A 15,426-nucleotide genomic window follows, 5' to 3' on the forward strand; every position below is an offset into this window, starting at 1 on the left:
GGCTGGAGTGCAGTGGGGCAATCTTGGCTCACTGCGACCTCTGCCTCCTGAGTTCAAGTGATTCTCCTGCCTCAGCATCCTGAGTAGCTGGGATTACAGGTGCATGCCACCATGCCGAACAAACTGTTATATTTTTAGTAGAGATGGAGTTTCTTCATGTTGGGCAGGCTGGTCTCGAACTCCTGACCTCAAGTGATCCATCCACCTCAGCCTCCCAAAGTGCTGAGATTATGGGTATGAGCCACTGCACCCTGTTGGGTTTGTATTATTTTTAAAAGGAGGAAGATGTCTATCAAGTGGAATGTTAAAGGACATTTTCAAATGAATAAAAGAAAAAAGAATTAAATGCAATTACTAATTTAGGGACTGCCAAAAAAGAGAGACAGAGAATTTGAAAAGTTACTCACACACTATTATCTATAAATATCCCACCGGTTCTGTGTTAGACGTGCATAGCCACTCATCAAAGGATATATTTAGCGTTTCCCAGGTACAAGACATGCAGATGAAAAAAAAGACGAGCTTGTAGTCCAGTAGTCTCTAGTAGAGAAGAAATAGAAGTCTGTATGGCACATTGAAGAGCAACTGCAAAATAAAGTACACAAGCGATGCCCAGCCCGCAGGACTCAGGAGAGGGAGGAACACCTTCTAATTGGAAGTCTACAGAAGACTCCAAGGAGGAGGTGTGACCTGAGGCAGGCCTTGAAGACTGTGACTGTATCTGACAGTATTAATGCATTTGCCAAGAGCCTGGACAATGAGGAACGCTGATGGTCTTTGATTTTGAAAGAAGTCTAACTTTTCACACAAACATTATATTTTGTTGTTAGTATAACAGCCTGGAGCAGCTGTGCATCAACTTCACCAATGAGAAACTGCAACAGTTTTTCAACCACCACATGTTCGTGCTGGAGCAGGAGGAGTACAAGAAGGAAGGCATCGAGTGGACGTTCATTGACTTCGGGATGGACCTGGCTGCCTGCATCGAGCTCATCGAGAAGGTAACCTGTTCCATCCCCACAGTCAGCTCTTCTCATAGACTCTTCTGCTTGTTACTGTAACTCATATTTACCCCTATGCGCTCTGCCTTGCCTTCAACTCAGCCCATGGGCATCTTCTCCATCCTGGAAGAGGAGTGCATGTTCCCCAAGGCAACAGACACCTCCTTCAAGAACAAGCTGTATGACCAGCATCTTGGGAAGTCCAACAACTTCCAGAAGCCCAAGGTGGTCAAAGGCAGGGCTGAGGCCCACTTCTCGCTGATCCACTATGCAGGCACCGTGGACTACAGTGTCTCAGGCTGGCTGGAGAAGAACAAGGACCCTCTGAATGAGACTGTTGTCGGGCTGTATCAGAAGTCCTCCAACAGGCTCCTGGCGCACCTCTATGCCACGTTTGCCACGGCGGATGGTAACAGGAGTGCTTTGTGTTCATGTGATCTCTCTCCACTTGTCCCATGGTAACAAAAAAAACTTTTTAGATTCACCTATAGCAAGTTCCTTCCTTTATTGCTTTCAGCTGACAGTGGGAAGAAGAAAGTTGCCAAGAAGAAGGGTTCTTCCTTCCAAACTGTCTCTGCCCTTTTCAGGGTAAGAAAAATACAAGTTTATTTGCTTTTCATTGGTTTAAGTCGTATCAAAATGAGCAGTGTTGAGATTCTAAACTTGGCCTATTCAAGAGTAGTAGTGTTGCCTTGATCTGATTAGTGTCACTTACTGAGGTGAAGTGACAGGTAATAAAAGATAATAAATATGGTCTAACCAATGTGGGATGAGAATATCACTATTATCTTTTACCAAAGAGAGCTGAGTTGGCTGGTCTGGGGGATGAGTTTCCAGGAAAACTGTCCAATTTACCTAAAGGACGCCAGCAATAGACCTCACACCCCCGGTAGATCCATACCAAGTTGATTTCAGACAGCATTTTGTACTTGGCAAGCCTCTGGCTCACTGGGAGGCAAAAGACAATTGTATCAGTTACTAGCCTAGACCTCCAGCCACAGGACCATTAAAAGACAGAGCTAAATCATTTCACTATTCTTTAGAACTTACGATAAATTTTAAACACAGATATTATTTTCATTACAATGGATGTCTTGTCTTCATAAAAACCTCCAGTAGAATGGCAAATGTCTTTTTTTTTCTTTTAGGAAAACCTGAACAAGCTGATGTCAAACTTAAGAACTACTCACCCTCACTTTGTGCGTTGTATAATTCCCAATGAAACCAAAACTCCAGGTGAGACACCTGCTGGCGCTCTGGGCGGTGCTCGGCTTTTAAGAAACTCTGCGGAAAGCTGATGTCTTGCTTCTGTTCCCAGGGGCGATGGAACACAGCCTTGTCCTGCACCAGCTGCGCTGTAACGGCGTCCTGGAGGGTATCCGCATCTGCAGGAAAGGATTCCCAAACAGGATTCTCTATGGGGATTTTAAACAAAGGTGTGTACTAAAATGTTCTCTATGCGTGGTGATGACATGTACACTGGAATTTGAGAGGGAGAAAGATTGGTATGAAAAGACCCATTTCAAAAGAACAGTTATAGACCTCCATGTAAACGGAACAACTCGTCATTTGGCCGAGGTATACATATTTGTTTCTTGCACGTTTTTCTCTGGAATTTATTGGATGTATAAAATGGCAGGAAAAGCTCCAGCCTAAGAGTCAAGAGACCTAGATTCTAGACTGCTGTCTAGCAGTGTGACTCTGAGCTGGTGTCTTCATCTCCCAGGACCTTGGCCTTCTGCCTGTGGGAAGAGAGGCCTGAACTGCATGATCTCCAAGGTTTGTGTGTTTGCCAACAGTCTGTGATGATTTCCGTGTCTACAACGCAGATACCGAGTGCTGAATGCCAGTGCGATCCCTGAGGGACAATTCATTGACAGCAAGAAAGCTTGTGAAAAGCTTCTGGCATCCATCGACATTGACCACACTCAGTACAAATTTGGACACACCAAGGTAATGCGTCAGTTCTGACAGATGCTGGCCTTTTCGTCCTCTTGACACAGCCTCTCCAGGAAACTGACTCGTGTTGCCCTTCTGCCCCATCAGGTGTTCTTCAAGGCTGGCTTGCTGGGAACCCTGGAAGAGATGAGGGATGACCGCCTGGCCAAACTGATCACCCGGACACAAGCTTTGTGCAGAGGGTTTCTCATGCGTGTGGAATTCCAGAAGATGGTGCAGAGGAGGTCCAGCAGGGTCTTTGTTCAAACTTGACCTCTCTGGGGAAGGTGGGGGGTTCTCTCTCAGAAATAAGCAAGGTCTTGTTTTTAGGGAGTCCATCTTCTGCATCCAGTACAACATTCGCTCATTCATGAACGTCAAGCACTGGCCCTGGATGAAACTCTTCTTCAAGATCAAGCCCCTCCTCAAGAGTGCGGAGACCGAGAAAGAGATGGCCACCATGAAGGAAGAATTCCAGAAAACCAAAGATGAACTTGCCAAGTCGGAGGCAAAAAGGAAAGAGCTAGAGGAAAAACTGGTGACTCTGGTCCAAGAGAAGAATGACCTCCAGCTCCAAGTACAAGCTGTATGTGTTTAACAGCCTTATTATTTTTTTTTTAACTCTTCTAGATTTGATTATTTATTTAGAAAAACTGGGTTTTTGATGGTGATTTTTGCTTTGTAGTTGAAATGCTTCATAAAGAACTTCATATATAACAAAACACTGGAATGTCACAAACCTTATATCATTAAAAGAAATTATTATTCTTTTTTTTTTTAAGGAAAGTGAAAATTTGTTGGATGCTGAGGAAAGATGTGATCAGCTGATCAAAGCCAAATTCCAGCTCGAGGCCAAGATCAAGGAGGTGACTGAGAGAGCTGAGGATGAGGAAGAGATCAATGCTGAGCTGACAGCCAAGAAGAGGAAACTGGAGGATGAATGTTCAGAGCTCAAGAAAGACATTGACGACCTTGAGCTGACACTGGCCAAGGTTGAGAAGGAGAAGCATGCCACAGAGAACAAGGTATTCTCCTTGTAGGTGCATCTAGGTTGATATATTGCAAACTAAATTTTATGCTTATACTTGCTTGGGGATTCTTCTTAGGTTAAAAACCTTACTGAGGAACTCTCCGGGTTAGATGAAACAATTGCAAAGTTAACCCGGGAGAAGAAGGCCCTCCAAGAGGCCCACCAACAGACCTTGGATGACCTCCAAGCTGAAGAAGACAAGGTCAATTCTTTGAACAAAATCAAGAGCAAACTGGAACAGCAAGTAGAAGACGTAAGTAAATAATGCTCATTGGGAGTCCCAGAACTCCAGGGTTGGAGGAGCTCTCAAGGGTCCTCTTGCAAAGCATTTGTTCCCAAAAGGAAATGGTGCCTTTTTTTCAGCTGGAAAGCTCCCTAGAACAAGAAAAGAAGCTCCGTGTAGACCTGGAAAGGAACAAAAGGAAATTGGAAGGAGACTTGAAGCTTGCCCAAGAGTCCATATTAGATCTGGAGAATGACAAGCAGCAGCTGGACGAAAGGCTCAAGAAGTATGCCCTACGACCACTGGCTTCCATTCTGCGAGTTCCTGTGTATTTTGTCTTCATGCATTCTACATTTCTCTTCACAGGAAAGATTTTGAATATTGTCAGCTTCAAAGCAAAGTGGAAGATGAGCAGACACTGGGCCTCCAGTTTCAGAAGAAAATCAAAGAGTTGCAGGTCGGAGGCCTTTGCATCTCTCTTTTCCATGTGGGGTCACTTACAGTGAGCTGGGTGCTGTCTGCTGTAAGCCATTTAGAGCAAGTGGACAAGACTGTGGGGCCACCTGCCCCATGGTTCCCTTTCTGCTAGGCTGCCCTGACAGTGATGAACCGTTTTCTGTAACATCTGACAAAATCCATAATTAAAGTGTTTAAGGTCAACATTTTGTTGAGTGGAAAATGTCCTGGTTTGGTCACTGCAGGGGTAATTACTGTGTTGGGGCAGACAAAATTCATGTGAAAGGAAACTTGCAATATTCACTGGGGGGAGTCTAAGACTCAGTTTGCCTAATGGGGAGGGAAGCCAGCCTGTTCTTGACAATCAGAGTCCCTATGGGGAAGCGACTGACCGCCAGGTGAATGGCTGCCCTCCACAGGCTCGAATTGAGGAGCTGGAAGAGGAGATAGAGGCGGAGAGGGCGACCCGTGCGAAGACCGAGAAACAGCGCAGCGATTACGCCCGGGAGCTGGAGGAGCTGAGCGAGCGGCTGGAGGAGGCGGGAGGCGTCACCTCCACGCAGATAGAGCTCAACAAGAAGCGGGAGGCGGAGTTCCTGAAGCTGCGCAGGGACCTGGAGGAGGCCACCCTGCAGCACGAAGCCACGGTGGCGACGCTGAGGAAGAAGCACGCAGACAGTGTGGCCGAGCTCGGGGAGCAGATTGACAACCTGCAGCGGGTGAAGCAGAAGCTGGAGAAGGAGAAGAGCGAGTTCAAGCTGGAGATTGATGACCTCTCCAGCAGCATGGAGAGTGTGTCGAAATCTAAGGTGCTGGGGGTGTGGGGCGGGGTGGGGGTGCTCAAGGCCTTCCATCAGAGAGACTTCACGGTCATGCAAACCTGACTTCGCCGACTGACACTGTTCCCTCTTCTGAATCCTTCAGGCAAATCTGGAAAAAATCTGCCGAACCCTGGAGGATCAGTTAAGTGAGGCCAGGGGCAAGAATGAGGAGATTCAGAGGTGCCTGAGCGAGCTGACCACACAGAAGTCTCGTCTGCTGACCGAGGCTGGTGAGCCACATGCAGGAAACCCGTAGGGCCAAAACCTCCTGGCACCCAGCAGCGCACCTGGCTGAAACCAAGGGCAGGGTGTGTTTGGGGGAGAATCTCTAGGGAGGCATCTTTTCAGGAGACAAGAAATTGAAATAACTCAAAAGAGCCATTTGAAATACCCCGAAGGGAGAGAACATTGAGAGTTGAGTAAGAACAAGAGAGAGAGAAGTAGAGCAGAATGAGAAGGGGCTCAAACTACCATCTCATTCAAACTCTTTCAAAATTAATATAGACTTGCATCAAGCAGACTCTGATGGGCAGAAAGGAGACTAGAAGCTAAGAGCCATGGTCTTCTACTTCTTTCTGCACATGAATTCAGATATTCATTGTCTGCATCCAAGTTTTTGAGAAGAGAGAAACGTGGCCAGTGTTTAAAGGTCTTGGTGTGTAATAAAAACGTAAGGGAGGCCGGGTGTGGAGGCTCACGCCTGTCATCCCAGCACTTTGGGAGGCCAAAGCGGGTGGATCACCTTAGGTCAGGAGTTCGAGACCAGTCTGGTCAATATGGAGAAACTCTGTCTCTACTAAAAATACAAAAATTAGCTGGGCATGGTGGTGGGGCACCTGCAATCCCAACTACTTGGGAGGCAGAGGCAGGAGAATCACTTGAACCCAAGAGGCGGGGGTTGCAGTGAGCTGAGACTGCACCACTGCACTGGACAACAAAAGTGAAACTCCATCCACCTCTGCCCCCCTCCAAAGAGTAAGGGAATGTTATTTGGGGCTTCCGCCTAGAAAGTGTGGCTCCACCCAGCCCTGGTGCATCCTCACAGGTGAATGAATCCTTGGCTGGCAGTCACAGCCAAGGCAGTGAAGAGAAATTTGGTAGCCACTTTTGCACTCATGTTGGGGGATTCACCTCTGGAGTCACAAAGCCCCATTCCACATTTTTCTCTTACCTCTATGTAAGCGTATAAACTTGAACTTACCCTAGTCACCCAAGAGTCTAACTAGAGATACAAAGCTCTAAGTATTTCTCTAAGTATTTGTTAACAAATCAACAAGCAGCTGGAAACACCTGTCACTGGGGAAGTCTGATAGGAGTTATTAGGTGCTCCTGGTAATGTTTACACTTACAGTTCTTCTCAATGGATTCTTTTTTTTTGAGATGGAGTCTTGCTGTGTCACCCAGGCTGTAGTGCAGTGGCACGATCTCCGCTCACAGCATCCCCCACCGCCCAGGTTCAAGCGATTCCCCTGCCTCAGCCTCCTGAGTAGCGGGGACTACAAGCATGCACCACCACGCCCAGCTAATTTTTTTGTATTTTAGTAGAGATGGGGTTTTACCATGTTGGCCAGGATGGTCTCAATCTCCTGACCTCGTGATCTGCCTGCCTCTGCCTCCCAAAGTGCTGGGATGCCCAGCCAGATTTTTTTTTTTTTTGACCGAATTCAGTCCTACCTTCCAGTAGTTTACAACAATATCTTATCAGTTCTTCTTTCAGAACTGATATTGTTCCTTTTCATGAACAATAGACCTTTTCCCTCAAGAAAAAAGCACATCTTACCATTTCCTCTCTCCCTAGATCTTAGCACAGTGCCTTACACGTAACAGAAACTTGGTGAGTGAATGAGTGAATGAATGAACTCAAAGTATTTCCTTCTGGACACAGGTGAGCTGAGTCGTCAGCTGGAAGAAAAGGAAAGCATAGTATCCCAACTTTCCAGGAGCAAGCAAGCATTTACCCAGCAAATAGAAGAACTCAAGAGGCAGCTGGAGGAAGAGAACAAGGTATATCTTCTAAGGGAGGCTTCTTTGCTCTTATTTTCAAATTATCACCTGCAGGAGGAAAAATAAAAGGCAATTTCATTCAGTAGCTGGTGATAGAAGGAACAAACTTGGATTGTATCATGCACTTGGCACTAGATATATTAGGCGCACTTCTCATTTTGACTTCTGCAGGCCAAGAACGCCCTGGCGCATGCCCTGCAGTCCTCCCGCCATGACTGTGACCTGCTGCGGGAACAGTATGAGGAGGAGCAGGAAGGCAAAGCGGAGCTGCAGAGGGCGCTGTCCAAGGCCAACACTGAGGTTGCCCAGTGGAGGACCAAATACGAGACGGACGCCATCCAGCGCACCGAGGAGCTGGAGGAGGCCAAGTGCGTAGCTCTGTTTGCTTTAGAAGAACTACTGGGGACTGAATTCGATGAATTTGTTGTTGTTACTAGATGTTTCCCCATCTTATATGTCTTTAAATGTGGTGCTGAACCATCCGATGGACCTGGCGTTAGCACGTTTTATTAAAACAAACAACTTTGATCTTTGTTAGACACAAGGCAAGTTATTGATCCCGGGTTTTGAGTAGGCAGGAAATTCTCCTGGGCGTTTAAAAACACATGGGCGTCTGACTCACACAGATGAGTGATTCCAGCTTGATGAGTAGTGATGTTCAAGGGGATGGAAACTTAAATAAACAGCTGCTTCTCTTTCATATTCTTTAAGGAAAAAACTTGCTCAGCGCCTTCAAGATTCCGAGGAACAGGTTGAGGCAGTGAATGCTAAATGTGCGTCGCTGGAGAAGACCAAGCAGAGGCTGCAAGGAGAGGTGGAGGATCTGATGGTTGATGTGGAAAGAGCCAACTCCCTGGCCGCCGCTCTGGACAAGAAGCAGAGAAACTTTGACAAGGTGTGGGGTCCGCTCTGTGCTGGCTAAACACCATGATGTAGGGGATTTCTAGTAGCTGTGGAAGAAGGGGAATGCATCCCAGGCCTGACTGCCCTCACCAGCAGCGTGGCCTTCAGACAAGTGCCTGAACTTCACTGGCCTATAATTTCCTCACCTGCAAAACAGAAGGAATGGGCTGGGGGTAGAGGTCCCTTTCAAATATTGCCTGTGGAAACAACCCAATTTCTACAATGTTGTGCAGCCCTAAGCATTTTTCCTTTCCCGATACTGCTGGTCTGCCTAAGCTGAGGTCCCACTGGGAGGCTTTCTAGAAGCACTTCTTTCAAGATGGCAGATAAAGTTGGTTGGAACCAATGCTTTAATGAAATATTTAGAAGCATGGGGCCATTTTCCTATTAGGAAAAGGGCAATTATACCCAGCTAATTCCTTCTCGAAAGATCGATTTGCTTTTTCAAGAAGGCAGTTGTCCCTGACTCATTACCTTGAGTACATCTATGGAACAAAATCTTGATGAGCCCCATAATCAATAACAAGGAGCCAGGCAAGTGATGCCAAGGGTGGCCCTAACTCTACATTTAATTTAATTATTTAGAATTTAGTTAGAAACCTAGAGGAGACCTCAGAAACGGAGAGACTGTCCATCCTGCTGTTTCAGGTGTTGGCCGAATGGAAGACAAAGTGTGAGGAGAGCCAGGCAGAGCTGGAGGCATCTCTGAAGGAGTCCCGCTCCTTAAGCACGGAGCTCTTCAAACTGAAAAACGCCTACGAGGAAGCCTTAGATCAGCTTGAAACTGTGAAACGGGAAAATAAGAACTTAGAGCGTAAGCCATTCGAAACCGTCTGAAACCTTTTCCTTTAGTGCTCTTATTGCCCGAGGGCATGCTGGCGTGGGTGTGGCTTCATCATTCAGATTCCTACACACGTGTACAATAATGCACACACAAGGTGTTCACCATCTGATGGGTTACTTTTTAGCCTGTCTCTATACGATACCTTATCTCCAGGAAATAGGAAACCTTAGGATGATAATAAAAACTAGGTAAATAGCATCGCGTCAACCCTTTGCATGTCTGGAAACCCATGCAGAGGCGCTCATATGCAATTGAAACTTATTTCTTGGCAGAGGAAATAGCAGATCTCACAGAACAAATCGCTGAAAATGGTAAAACCATCCATGAACTGGAGAAGTCAAGAAAGCAGATTGAGCTGGAAAAGGCTGATATTCAGCTGGCTCTAGAGGAAGCAGAGGTGAGTGCTGGGAGGCGGGCGCAGACACAGTCGCGGTGAGTGGCTGCCGGTGAGGCAGGCTGCTCTGTGATATGTCTTCATTTTTGCCTCTGTCAAATCACAGTCCTAATGCCTGCTCATTTCCTGTCACTCAGCAAAACCGTGAGGCTGAATAACACCTGTGAATTATCTTATATTTATTGGAGAAGACTGTCATATTAAAATAGGCTTAGCGATGAGATTTTACAAAATCTTAGATGAATTAAAAATATCTAGAAAATGCTTTACGCACCTAAGAAATATGATGATTTAAGCATTACTATTGGTTGACAGTATAATCAAGACCAACAAGCAATGAAACATAGTTTTGTTTCTGCACTGAAGATAGATTTCGGACTTTTAAAAAGTGAGTTGTGAGTATCATAGGGTTAGATTTAGGATTATTCCACTGAAGCTTTGTTACCCTGCAGGGTAGTGGAGCTGGCTCTGTACCAACACGGACACTATTCGATTTGGTTTTGTTTCCTAAAGGCTGCTCTTGAGCATGAGGAAGCCAAGATCCTCCGAATCCAGCTTGAACTGACGCAAGTGAAATCAGAAATTGATAGAAAGATCGCTGAGAAGGATGAGGAGATCGAGCAGCTGAAAAGGAACTACCAGAGAACGGTGGAAACCATGCAAAGTGCCCTGGACGCCGAGGTGCGGAGCAGGAATGAAGCCATCCGCCTCAAGAAGAAGATGGAGGGGGACCTGAACGAAATCGAGATCCAGCTAAGCCACGCCAACCGCCAGGCTGCAGAGACCCTCAAACACCTCCGGAGTGTCCAGGGACAGCTGAAGGTTTGAGAGAGCTCCTTGGGGAAAAGCCTCCCGTCCTCACACACTCAGAGAAGCAGGATGGGCACAGTCGTTCACGTCTATAGTCCCAGTGCTTCGGGAGACCAAGGCAAAAAGCTTGCTTGAGCCCAGGAGTTCAAGACCAGCCTGGGCAATACAGCAAAACCTCATCTCTACAAAAAAATTTAAAAATCAGCTAGGCATGGTGGCACGAGCCTGTAGTCTCAGCTACTTGGGAAGCTGAGATGGGAGGATTGCTTGAGCCCAGGAGGCAGATGTTGCAGTGAGCTGAGATCATGCCACTGCACTCCAGCTTGGGTGACAGAACAAGACCCTGTCTAAAAAAAAAACAACAAAAAAAGAAACTCAGAGATGTAGATGAGGCTCATGGTCCTAATGCCTCAACTTCAAATAGAATGTTCCTTTTTCCTCTGGCTAGGATACACAGCTCCACCTGGATGATGCCCTCCGTGGCCAGGAGGACCTAAAGGAGCAGCTGGCCATCGTGGAGCGCAGAGCCAACCTGCTGCAGGCCGAGGTGGAGGAGCTGCGGGCCACTCTGGAGCAGACGGAGAGGGCCCGGAAACTGGCAGAACAGGAGCTCCTGGACTCCAACGAGAGGGTGCAGCTGCTGCACACCCAGGTGAGGGAAGGGAGAGGAAAAGAGGCGAGGTTCCAGCCTCAGACACACCTGGGTAACAGCTCTCCTCTTGCCCTAGAACACCAGCCTCATCCACACCAAGAAGAAGCTGGAGACAGATCTCATGCAGCTCCAGAGTGAGGTGGAAGATGCCAGCAGGGATGCAAGGAATGCTGAGGAGAAGGCCAAGAAGGCCATCACAGATGTAAGGCGTCTCCTTCCCGCTGCCCTCGGGCTGCCAGCATTGCACTGCATTAAAGTTCCCACACAGTTAGACAGGTGGGGTCTCCCCCAGACACACCTGGTACACACTCTGCTCCCCAAGCTCTCCCATCTCTGCCAAATCTCCTGGTCCCACCTGCACTGTAGAGGAAGGGCATATGAAAAAAAGGCAGGAAGGGATCATATCCTAGTAGTTCTGCCTGGCTCGGAGAGGTGTGCACGTCTTTCCGTCAACATCTGACTTATTCTAAATATGAAAACAAGATCCTGGCTGGGTGCAGTGGCTCACGCCTGTAATCCCAGCACTCTGGGAGGCTGAGGCAAGTGGGTCACCTGAGGTTGGGAGTTCGAGACCAGCCTGACCAACATGGAGAAACCCTGTCTCTACTACAAGTACAAAATTAGCTGGGCTTGGTGGTACATGCCTGTAATCCCAGCTACTCGGGAGGCTGAGGCAGGAGAATCACTTGAACCCGGGAGGTGGAGGTGAGCTGAGATCACACCATTGCACTCCATCCTGGGCAACAAGATTGAAACTCAGTCTCAAAAAAAAAAAAAAAAGAAAGAAAAGAAAAGAAAGAAAACAAGACCCGGAGGTGTCAATATCCCACACCTTTCTCCCTTCCTGGGTCTCTGAGGCTGTCTCCTGATGGCCCACAGCGCTAATGGTGCCACCTGCTGCCCGGGGGGAGAACTTCACCTCAAAACGACTACTGTTTCTGTACAGCCTTAATTCTCCAGAGGTCCTCCCTTAATCTCACTATCCCCAGATCTGTGAGGCTGGGTATCAAGTCAGACTACTCTAAGTCTCAAGCTCCTTTGAAAATATATATTGATGATAATTAAAAAAAAGAATTTCCCTGGGGCAGAGGAGGGTTTCAAGGAGGCCAGCTTAAGAAGGGGAAGAAACTGTTTCCCAGCCTGTCCCTGAAGGTCTCATTGCTTAGGTTATTTTATCTACTGGGTGTAGCTCTGGCCCTCTTCCAGGGCAGCAGGGTGTACTTAGTCACAGGCTCACCTATTGTCCTTTTTCTTTAGCACGGTCTCTGGTCCTCTGAGGTCCCTGGGTTTTGACAGTTCCAAGGCACTGGAGCTTCCTCAGCATCCTAGCATGTCCCATGTGCTTTTCAGGCTGCCATGATGGCTGAGGAGCTGAAGAAGGAACAGGACACCAGCGCCCACCTGGAGCGGATGAAGAAGAACCTGGAGCAGACGGTGAAGGACCTGCAGCACCGTCTAGACGAGGCAGAGCAGCTGGCGCTGAAGGGGGGAAAGAAGCAGATCCAGAAACTGGAGACGAGGGTGTGTGCAGGAGGAAGCCTGCCTGTACTGCCCTTTCCAGTCTCCCGATCATTCTCCAGCCCCAGACTAATTTCCCCACCCTCTCCCCTAGATCCGAGAGCTGGAGTTTGAGCTTGAGGGGGAGCAGAAGAAGAACACAGAGTCTGTTAAGGGTCTGAGGAAGTATGAGCGGAGGGTCAAGGAGCTGACGTACCAGGTAAGCGGAAGGCAAATGCCATGATCACGTCCTCTGTGGAGTGCAAATGCCACCCCAGACTCTCCACCAAACCTCAGGAAGAAACACGTGAGCCCAGAAAGTGGAGCACGCCGTGTGCAAATCTGCCCCCTCCTCTCCCGTGACATCCCCACTTTCTCATTTAGAGTGAAGAGGACCGGAAGAATGTGCTGAGATTGCAGGATCTGGTGGATAAATTGCAAGTGAAAGTCAAGTCCTACAAGAGGCAGGCTGAGGAGGCTGTAAGTGAGATCGGTGCTGACTGCAGCACGCAGCCCAGGCTGTTTTCCTCAGGGAGTTCTGTGCTGATCTAACCTGCCTGGGCTCTTTGGTTTTAGGATGAACAAGCCAATGCCCATCTCACCAAATTCCGAAAGGCTCAGCACGAGCTGGAGGAGGCCGAGGAACGTGCGGATATTGCAGAATCTCAAGTCAACAAGCTCCGTGCTAAGACTCGAGACTTCACCTCCAGCAGGGTGAGGCGCTGACTTGGCAGAGCCCCGAGGGACTGTAGAAATTTCCGAGCTGGAAGGAACCTCAGAGAACCCCTTACTTTAGAACTGGGGAATCTGAGGCTCAGGAAGATAAAGTGCTTAAAGCCACTTAGCTGACTGTACCCTCACTAGAATCCAGGCTGTGAGTCACAGTGAAAACCACCATCCTGCACATACACACCATGGAATACTATGCAGCCATAAAAAGGAATGAGACATGTTTTTTACAGGGACATGGATGAAGCTGGAAGCCATCATTCTCATCAAACTAGCACAGGAACAGAAAACCAGACACCAGATGTTCTCACTTATTAGTGAGAGTTGAACAATGAGAACACATGGACAGAGGGAGGGGAACATCACACGCTGGGGCCTGTTGGGGAGTGGGGGAGAGGGGAGGGAGAGCATTAGGACAAATACCTAATGCATGCGGGGCTTAAAACCTAGATGACGAGTTGATGGGTGCAGCAAACCACCACGGCACATACATACCTATGTAACAAACCTGCACATTCCGTACATGTATCCCAGACTAAAAATTAAAAAAAGAACAAAAAACAAAATCCTGCTATCCTGAAAAGGAGTGAGCGGGTCCCACTGAGTGCGTTCACGTGCCCCCTGCGGGTACCAGAAGGCTGCTGCAGGAGCTCCCTCCAGAGCCTGCCGAACTCACAACATCGGACAATAGGTTCAGGGCTGCCCAGCTGTCCGGCTTTCAGGGCTTGCTCTTTCGGAGGGCCATTTTCTCAGGCTATGGAGTGACTCCATGTATACAGTCGTGCATTTTCCCAAGGTCCAATGTCCTGTGTCCCACTGAAGTAGGCAAGCAACTCCCTGATGCCAGCCAGTAGAAGTGCGGGGCGGGAATCTCTGCCACCCGACTTGACTCCAGGTGTCTACTTTCTTCCCAGATGGTGGTCCATGAGAGCGAAGAGTGAGCCAGCCCTCCTGAAGCAGGACAGAAGATATGCAAAATGTATGTTTTCTTGGTTCCTGACCATCGATACCTAATGTGACTCTTTTTCACATGCAATAAACTTTGCTTTGTTTCAATCTGGGGCTGCTTTGCTGTATTTGTTTTCCTCTTCCCCGTGTGGAAATGGTTCCTAGTTTGATGGTTTCTGTGCTCAGAGGTAGAATCTTTGTAAGCAGATGGCTCGGTAAATTCCATTGGTGTGTGTATGTGCGGACAGAGAGATGGCTTTTTTACTTAAATCAAAAGGGGGAAAATACTTCTAGGTTAACCTTTCCTTTGGTGGGGAGTGGTAGGGAGGCTTTTCAAAACAGTCATCTCTTAATATGACATGAAGGAAACACAAAGGTAGGTTCATGAAAAGCGCTTGTCTCGGTTGAATAGGGTTATAAAGCAAAGGCCCACATTCCCCTTCTTCACATTCTACTGGGGAAATACATCTGAAATCTAGTATTTGTTGAGCAGCTGTTCATGCAATCTCTGTGCTATCAGGAATATACAAATGAATACAAAAGAGGCTGACCCTTCAAACACTCAGTTTAAATCACGATTGTTATCTTAGCTAAATGTGCACTATTTCAAAGCTGCACAACAGAAAATCCCGCCCCTGACCCAAGGTACTCTTGTCTTTCTTAAGAGGGAAGGGGTCGGGCGCAGTGGCTCACACCTGTAATCACAGCACTTCGGGAGGCCCAGATGGGCAGATCATGAGGTCAAGAAATCAAGACCATCCTTGTCAACATGGTGAAACCCCATCTCCACTAAAATACAAAAATTAGCTGGGTGTGATGATGCAGGCCTGTAGACCCAACCACTCGGAAGGCTGAGGCAGGAGAATTGCTTGAACCAGGGAGGCGGAGGTTGCAGTGAGCTGAGATCGTGCCACTGCACTCCAGTCTGGTGACAGGGTGAGACTCTGTCTCGGAAAAAAAAAAAAAAAAAAAAAAAAAGCAGGACGTCAAATAACCATCTGGTTGACATGCTACTAGAAAGAGCATCTTGTAGCCTGGGACCCTTTGTTTATTGCCACCATTAAATTTATTAGCAGTAGCTGCCAAATTCCCTTCTTTGTCTGATTCCAGAAGTTTAGGGGACCCAGTTTGATTCAGGTGAAAATTAAAGGCCAAGGGGTGTTCTCTTCAGCCATC

At 47.7% G+C, this 15,426-nt stretch overlaps 1 protein-coding gene across 1 annotated transcript in view; it reads left to right on the forward strand.

Annotated features, from left to right (window-relative positions):
* The window catches only part of MYH3 (myosin heavy chain 3), a 27,463-nt gene extending 13,101 nt beyond the window's left edge, over positions 1-14,362 (forward strand). The window contains exons 15-41 of the mRNA XM_017531426.2: positions 831-1,001; positions 1,104-1,410; positions 1,519-1,589; positions 2,150-2,237; positions 2,320-2,437; positions 2,831-2,954; positions 3,048-3,184; positions 3,270-3,525; positions 3,722-3,964; positions 4,046-4,222; positions 4,333-4,478; positions 4,559-4,649; positions 5,068-5,457; positions 5,573-5,699; positions 7,355-7,473; positions 7,645-7,841; positions 8,185-8,368; positions 9,025-9,190; positions 9,493-9,617; positions 10,128-10,436; positions 10,873-11,076; positions 11,153-11,278; positions 12,427-12,597; positions 12,689-12,793; positions 12,958-13,053; positions 13,150-13,287; positions 14,217-14,362. Of these exons, the coding sequence (XP_017386915.1) occupies positions 831-1,001; positions 1,104-1,410; positions 1,519-1,589; positions 2,150-2,237; positions 2,320-2,437; positions 2,831-2,954; positions 3,048-3,184; positions 3,270-3,525; positions 3,722-3,964; positions 4,046-4,222; positions 4,333-4,478; positions 4,559-4,649; positions 5,068-5,457; positions 5,573-5,699; positions 7,355-7,473; positions 7,645-7,841; positions 8,185-8,368; positions 9,025-9,190; positions 9,493-9,617; positions 10,128-10,436; positions 10,873-11,076; positions 11,153-11,278; positions 12,427-12,597; positions 12,689-12,793; positions 12,958-13,053; positions 13,150-13,287; positions 14,217-14,243 (4,413 nt within the window). The 3' untranslated portion in view covers positions 14,244-14,362. The remainder of the gene's footprint in view (positions 1-830; positions 1,002-1,103; positions 1,411-1,518; positions 1,590-2,149; positions 2,238-2,319; positions 2,438-2,830; positions 2,955-3,047; positions 3,185-3,269; positions 3,526-3,721; positions 3,965-4,045; positions 4,223-4,332; positions 4,479-4,558; positions 4,650-5,067; positions 5,458-5,572; positions 5,700-7,354; positions 7,474-7,644; positions 7,842-8,184; positions 8,369-9,024; positions 9,191-9,492; positions 9,618-10,127; positions 10,437-10,872; positions 11,077-11,152; positions 11,279-12,426; positions 12,598-12,688; positions 12,794-12,957; positions 13,054-13,149; positions 13,288-14,216) is intronic.
* The last annotated feature ends 1,064 nt before the right edge of the window (positions 14,363-15,426 follow it).

This window comes from Cebus imitator, unplaced genomic scaffold (assembly GCF_001604975.1).
Source record: "Cebus imitator isolate Cc_AM_T3 unplaced genomic scaffold, Cebus_imitator-1.0 Scaffold72, whole genome shotgun sequence".
In the NCBI taxonomy this organism is placed as follows: Eukaryota; Metazoa; Chordata; class Mammalia; order Primates; family Cebidae; genus Cebus; species Cebus imitator.